Here is a 7,336-nt window from a genome sequence, read left to right as displayed (position 1 = left end):
GGTGAGTTGAGCAGGCTTGGAGCAACACGTTTCCTTCTCCTAGTTTCTCGCTGGAACAAAAAGTAAATAAATGGAAAAAAGTGGGAGAAAATGTACCTTAGGTGGCTAAAAATGGGTTTCACTTTGAAGCAGAGTTTTCTAGTAGAATTTTTCAGTTTGCTCCAATGTGACTTTAAAAGGTGAGCTTTGAGTTACAGCCTTCCAGTCTAGTCTTTCCATGCCATTTATTGGAATCTAAGTAGGAGCATGCACATGCTGCATGGCAGGAAACACAGGTCCCGCATATGCATTTGCAGCCTTCATGCCAGTAAGGACATGCTGTGTAATTTGTAACACTTCATGTGCATTCTTTATAGATAGGGCATAAATGAGCAAAACCCCATTCCTTTCTTCAGTGTAAACCCCATTTTTTCCATATTACCAGAAAGCAGATGTTTAAAGAGCATGTTATTGCAGATTTCCTTATTTTTTAATCTTTTTTTTTTCCATCCTATTTAGGAAAGGAGCTCTTTTGATGAATAATGTTATAGCAATACTAGCTTCCATTTTAATGGGGATCAGTTTTCCTACAGGATTGTTTGAGTTACTGATTGTTGGAAGGTTTTTGATTGGCATAAATTCAGGTGAATTATTTCCTATTCCTACTTTCAGTAAACTATGATGAATGCTAAATTATTGTTACTGCTGATTCTTTAGGTATTATGATACGTGTTTGCGTGCTGCTTTGTAGATACGATAACAAAAATGTTGGGTAGTCTAACTTGGAATCTGAAGGCAGCTAAAGTAACAGGAAACTAACCAAGTCTGATTTCCTACATGTTTTGATTCAGTAACTCCTTTCAAAGCAAAATCTATTAATAGGAAAATGTTCTTCTGTTTATTTGCAGGTGTTGGGATCTGCGTGCAGCCTCTGTATCTTGGGGAGGTTGCCCCAAAACATCTTAGAGGTGCCATGGCCATGGGGAGTTCCATCTTTCTGACTGGGGGGATTCTGACAGGACAAATAATTGGTTTGAGGTTAGAAATGCCTTTTGTTTTCCTGCCTCATGTTACTTGCATGTAAAGAATTCCAGTTCCCTGCAGCTCTCTGCAAAATATTTATTGTGGCCATTGCAGCATTAGTGAATCAACTTCACACTTTACAAGGTCTACCTATAAAAAGAAAACCCTCCTTTGTCACTATATTCCCGCAGCTGCACACCATCTCTGCTATCTCCCCAGGGAGGTATTCTCAGTTTAGAGCAGCATCAGTAAAACAGTTACATTTACACTTCTGAGTTCCTTTCGATCCTCAATTATTGTATAATTCCAAAAGCAAGTGCTGCTGCTGACCTGAAGGTGATGTCCATGTGCTTTTACTTTCCTGCGTTGCTAGAAGACACTGTTTTGGAGAACCTGAAATTAATGGTTAAGACAACACAGCAATAAGCTAATTAATTGTAGGGTTTCCTCCCTTCCCCCACTTCTCTTTCCATGTCTCCCAGGGAATTATTAGGTGGAGAAATGTATTGGCCTCTGTTGCTATCCAGCAGCTGTTTTCCAGCATTTGCCCAGCTTCTATTCCTGCCATGGTTTCCTGAAAGCCCCAGATATCTTCTTATCGACAGGGGTGATGAGCTGGGCTGTGTCAAAGGTAATTTTCAGTGTTCATACTTTCTTTGTGTCTTCAGAAGAGTACAAGGAATATCTTGGGTTCCGGATTCTCCTTCTGTCTGTATCAACACAGCACATTTTTATTGCCTATTGCTTTTTGGCCCACGTTTTAACTCCAGTGAGCTTATATGAAAAGAGGGATTGTGAAACTCGGGAGTCTGTAATTGATTGTGAACAAAACTTCATTATCTCCTTTCAAATGTATGTTCATGTTTTGTTACTCTTCAGTGAAATCCCTAAAGGTTTCATAATTTTTCTCTTGGGTCCAAGTAACATACCTGAACTACTTAACTTCTCACTGGGTTGCTCATTTCTTAGGTCATGTCACAGGTTCAGTATCAGTTAAACCAGATGTTTTCTTCCATTCAGTGATACTGTTTTACTCTTCCTATAAGAAATAATAAAACCCAATATAATACAAAGGAAGTAGTAGAAGTAGCTGAAAAATAGTAGCCGAGAGCTGAGAGCTTTTCAGTGAAAAAGAGGTGATCTTAAAAAAAATGATTCATTGGCTGTTTGAGCAGAAAACTCCTCGTGCACCATAGTCTAAATATTCAGTTGTCTTTTAAATACCTTTTTCCCCCTGTTATATCATGTGGGAGACCTGTGACCACTTAACTTTTTAACTTTATTTTGTCTTTGAGAGACCTGTGATTGTTCTTCTTTTATTCAAGAAATAACTGCAATGTGATAGCTGTGCAGTGCTGCACAAGTGAGCGGGTGAAGCCCACACCCTGCAAGAAGAATTGGAAAGACACAAAATCAGATTAGTTGTGATTTTCTTTATCCTGAAATGACACAGTTCTCACTTCTTTTCATACTACAAGAAGAAACTAAACATCACAAGAATGGGTTTTTTTTTCCACAATAGAATGCAGAAGACACTGAGGCCATTCAGGTCCTCACATGCCATGGAGAGTGTTTTCCTTCACAGGGAGACTCCAAACAGTAAAGTATTAGTCCCTGTAGGTAGACAGGTCCAATTAATTCAGGTTAAGGTCTGTTAAATAAATATGAAAAGGCCCTCTCTAAAATAATAACTAATTAATAAAATTTGAGAGGACAGAAAAAAAGAGATTCCAATGTGCAAATTTGGACAATAAAACACGTTTTTCAGAAATGTGTTCAGTGTTTCTACTTCTGCCTGTTATGGTAATGCTGATACAGTTCACAGTGACATAAAATGACACTTGTGATCCCTGGGTCTTCCATTTAAAATGCTAAATAAATGAGACACATTAACAAAGAAGGTTTGCCTTCTCAGCATTGATATGCTTGTATTCAATTCAATTTTCATTGTATGTATAAATAAAGGAAAAACACTTCTCTTGCTTATCTTCTGTTCTTTTGAAGTGCTGTTGATGAACATATGAATTTTTACCTGGCTGGAAAAAGTACTAGTAGATAGACCAGTGTGTCTTGTGGCAAGATCTTCAACATAGGAAGCAACTGCAACCCACCACAGCAAAAAGTGTTGGAAACCAGCAAGCAAAAGCCAAGTCAGAAAGTGATATTTTCATATCCCAGCAGATGCCAGGTCACGGTGGAGGGAGATATTTTCCAGAGGTTGTGAGAGTATTTTCTCCTTTGTTTAGCTTTGAAGCGATTTCATGGTTCTTCGGAGTATCGAAGGGAGATGGAAGACATACAGCAGGAAAGCTTTGCCTTGGATGGGGAAAAGGCCAAGGGGCCCTGTCACTTATTCACTGACCGTGCTGTAAGATGGCAGCTCATTACTGTGATTGTGATGACTATGGGCCAGCAGCTCAGTGGGATAAATGCTGTAAGATTTCATATCTATAAATGGCTTTAATAATGATTTAATTTTCATGTGGTTTCCAACCTTTTATTAACATAAAAGATCCACATAGAGAAGCCCAGAGAAATGGGGTAAGTGGGAAAGAATATCTTAGTGGTACATCTGTGTTTCTCTCTTCAATTGTTTCTCCTTTCTATGTTTCTAGTATGTAAATTTCTTTAAAGAGTGACTTAATACTTGCACATTCTCTGAGAAAGTAGATGAAGGTGGATCAGCTCACATGCTGTGTCTGGTTTCAGAATGTGAAGTATTATGTTCAGTAGGTTGGATAATTGTATTTGCCTTTATCATAGCAATGTATTTACCTACGTAAGAATAAAACAGATTCTTCTTGTGTTTATGTCATATTAATAACTAAAAATATAACATCCGTTAAGCTGTGTGTTTGGTATGAACTTGACTTTGTTTCCAGCTGATGATTTAACTTCCAGGAAAGACCCATTTTTTCCTGTCATAGATTTATTTCTATGCAACTTACATTTTTGAACAAGCTGGGATCTCAGCAGAACAAATCCCATATGTGACACTCGGCACTGGAGCTTGTGAATGCCTCACAGCCCTCACCTGTGTAAGTAGCAATTTATCCTACCTCCTAATGTCAAGAGTACAGATGCCTCTTAAATAAGAACATTGATAACATGAGATCAACACAGTAACGGAAAACGATGTCTTCTCCACAGGGTTTACTGATTGACTACGTGGGAAGAAGATACCTCATCATTGGGGGTTATCTCCTTATGACCCTTTGGAGCATTGTTTTAACATTCTCCCTGACTTACCAGGTATAAAGGAGGACTCATTTATATTACATGATATGACTCTAGTGAGTGAAAATCTGTGACACTCAAAAGAAGCTGGAAGAGAGGTTTAAACAGCAGCATAAAAAGTGACATCACTTGAAAGATTTGATCAATTCTGCAGCTGTATTTCCCTAAAATAAGAGATTTGATCATGTGTTTGTCTTAAAGCTGCAGCTGCGTTTAATGCTGACAAAACTAAGTGATGACAAAATGTCATTTATTTTAGCTGTTAAAGTCATTTTAGGATGAAATGCTACGTCGTGATGATATTAAGCATCGGTGTTCAGTCATCGAACTGTAAAGTGAACAAACAATATTGTCAAGATGCTGAAATTCAAAAGACACTTAAATTCAAAGTGTAATTTCACAAAAACTATTGGAAACTCACTAGAGGGATTCACTTTAAATTAAGCTCTAAACTTACTGTGCGAAGATGACATCCTGCCCCGCTTTTTACCTGCAGTGGTTTTGTATGGGTGGCGTGAAGCAAGCTGCTAGGCCAGGCAGCAGGTTGGATGAGTCAACCTTGGGCAGAGGCCTTGGTTTTAATTGTTCTAATTGTAACTTCTGTCTTTGTTTGCTTTTGAATAATGGGATTTCAAACTTTTAAGTTTGGTCTTTCTAATGCACGCAGTTTCATATGTATATAGTAATGCTAATGTTTCTTTACTGTGCTGTTGAAATTTATGTATAGATAAATAATGATATACGAGGAATTTGTTCGTGCTGTGAAAGTGGTTGGTGGCAGCTAACTCATGGATCAGTATAAAATGCCAAAATAAACTGACAAAGTGTTAACAAGACGTAATTGCTGTGTTCAATGTTGGTGTCGATTTTTAGCCTCAGAGGACTAATTCCAAATCTCAGCAGAAGTACTGGACTCCATTTAGTACAAATTACTAAATGAGCAATATTTAATTTCTCTGAAGCAATACTGTTAAATAAACCAGCCATGAGTGACTGTTTGTCTTACAGGGAATAAAATAACAAAAGAAAATGTAACTGTTAAGCCAAACTTTAAAACTGGATTCGCAAAATCTAAACTAAACCTTCTCTTCTGCTGCAGGAACTGTACCCTTGGGTGCCTTATGTGAGCATGACATCGATCTTTGCCTTCATCTTGAGCTTCGGGCTGGGGCCAGGTAGGACACAGTGATTAATGCATGTTCTGAAGTGGTGAGGGGGACAGCAGCAGCTCTGCTCTCTGAGGCAGGCACTATGTTTCTCTGGCAAAGGAACACAGAGAGCCCGTGTGCTGATGCCTTTAGTCTCTGTAGCCTCAGAGTGCGGGTCAGCTGTGCATGAGGGGACTCTGTTCTGCCTTCAGTTCAGCCCGGTCAGACACAAAGCAAGCAGCAGCCTGTTGGGTTTTCCCTTGCTCCCTGAGCAGTGCTGGAATTGGGCTGCTCCTCAGGAGGACACTTACTGCACGGGCAGTGGATTCAAAAATGTGCTGTTACAAATACATATGTTTTTCAGTAGAACCAGATCAGCCAGTGGCACATCCAAAAGCAGCTCAATTTTTCCAGCATTGGAAATACCACAAATGGGCGTATAGTGTAACAACCTCGTTTCTGAAATCACTCCCCAGGTGGCATAACAAATACCCTGATAGCTGAACTGTTCATACAGTCATCACGTCCTGCTGCTTACATGATAGGAGGGACCATCAGTTGGATTAGTTTCTTCACCATTGGGATGCTCTTCCCTTTCATAGTGGTAAGTGTGTGTAACATTTTCCTGGTTGCCTCACCTCTTGTGTAATCTTTTCTCAGGCTCCATCACAGTGTTCTTTGTGCAGTAGCACTTAAACATAGGGTGCTGACTACCCCTCAACCGAGTATAACTAGAGCCAATCCCTCTTAAAGAATGTACTATTTATCAGAAAAAGTAGTAAACCACAATAAAGGGAAATGGAAAGTGATGCCTGAGGGGGGTTTCAGATCAGAAAAAACCGAACCAGAGAAAGCATCGGAACTAGAAAAATCACATCAGATGCAGAGATCCAGGTAACACGTCTCCTAAATGGTGCCCTGTGCTTCTGTGGCCAAGTGAAGTAGTAGTGCCTGGGGCTCGGGGTTCACAGCCCTGAGAGCCCCCAGAGCTCCGTGCAGAGGGTTCTGTGCTCACGGGGATTAGTAGGAAAACAGCGGAGGCTTTCATCCCAGCTTTGTGTTCCCAGTTGAGAGTAAAACATGCAGGAACAGGAGGTGACAGGGCAGCCTGACCCATCAGTCCTTTCTCTCAGTTGAACTCTGCTTCTCAGCAAGCTAGTTGTTTTTTTCATGTATAGCATTGACAAATACTAGCAAACATTCAGGGAAAGATAATCTTAACATTGTGGATTGTTCAGTCGGGTTTAAATGTCTTTCCTTTTTTTATTAAGAGACCTGCCAAGTGTATTGCACAGTGCTTGGTAGTCTTCTATCTAAAAAACTGAACATAAAATGTTACATGTAAAGGATATGTTGAATGGTTTTTTATTAAACATATCTGAGCAGCAGCATCAGGTGTGAAACAAAAAGCTTTTTATTTTCCAAATGCCACTGTTGGACTTGAAATACATTACACTCAAATAAATTTCCTTTTCAGAACAGACTGAAGCAGTATTGCTTCCTGGTGTTCTTACTCGAATGCTCCTCTGTGGCTGCTTTCCTCTTCCTTGTCATTCCCGAGACAAAAAACAAATCTTTTCTGGCAATCAAAAAGGAATTTCACAAGCTTAATTTTGGAAGAAATACAAAAAGAAAGGAAACGGAGCTTTTTGAAAGAAGACAACTCCATGATGGATTTTAAAAACCACCTGTGTGATGTCACTGCTGCAGCAGAACCTCCATGAGGATTATGAACAGCATCTTGTAAACTAGCTGTGCAATGCCATGAGCAAGCAGTTCATTCAAGCCTCCTGTGTGTTAAGAGGACTTTTAATAAAAGGCAACTTAAATAACTTCTTTGAAAGATTTAAGGACATTCCTCACCTAGACCCACCACCGTATCTGTACAAAGACAGGTCAGCACCTGTCTGAATTACTATTTGTAACACATTTTATTAGAAAGACTTGTT

The 7,336-nt window shown here is 39.4% G+C and overlaps 1 protein-coding gene across 1 annotated transcript in view; it reads left to right on the top strand.

The window, feature by feature from the left end:
• LOC104405007 (solute carrier family 2, facilitated glucose transporter member 11-like) overlaps positions 1-7,068 on the top strand; it is a gene marked incomplete at its 5' end in the record, with an annotated part of 9,236 nt that extends 2,168 nt beyond the window's left edge. The window contains 9 exons of the mRNA XM_010013587.1: positions 489-623; positions 888-1,017; positions 1,485-1,633; positions 3,249-3,436; positions 3,930-4,040; positions 4,153-4,254; positions 5,339-5,414; positions 5,864-5,991; positions 6,865-7,068. Coding sequence (XP_010011889.1) covers positions 489-623; positions 888-1,017; positions 1,485-1,633; positions 3,249-3,436; positions 3,930-4,040; positions 4,153-4,254; positions 5,339-5,414; positions 5,864-5,991; positions 6,865-7,068 — 1,223 coding nt within the window. The remainder of the gene's footprint in view (positions 1-488; positions 624-887; positions 1,018-1,484; positions 1,634-3,248; positions 3,437-3,929; positions 4,041-4,152; positions 4,255-5,338; positions 5,415-5,863; positions 5,992-6,864) is intronic.
• Positions 7,069-7,336: the final 268 nt, after the last annotated feature.

This window comes from Nestor notabilis, unplaced genomic scaffold (assembly GCF_000696875.1).
Source record: "Nestor notabilis isolate BGI_N333 unplaced genomic scaffold, ASM69687v1 scaffold34414, whole genome shotgun sequence".
Classification (NCBI taxonomy): Eukaryota; Metazoa; Chordata; class Aves; order Psittaciformes; family Psittacidae; genus Nestor; species Nestor notabilis.
Note: the sequence above shows the minus strand (reverse complement) of the source record. Positions and strands in the feature narration are given on the sequence as shown.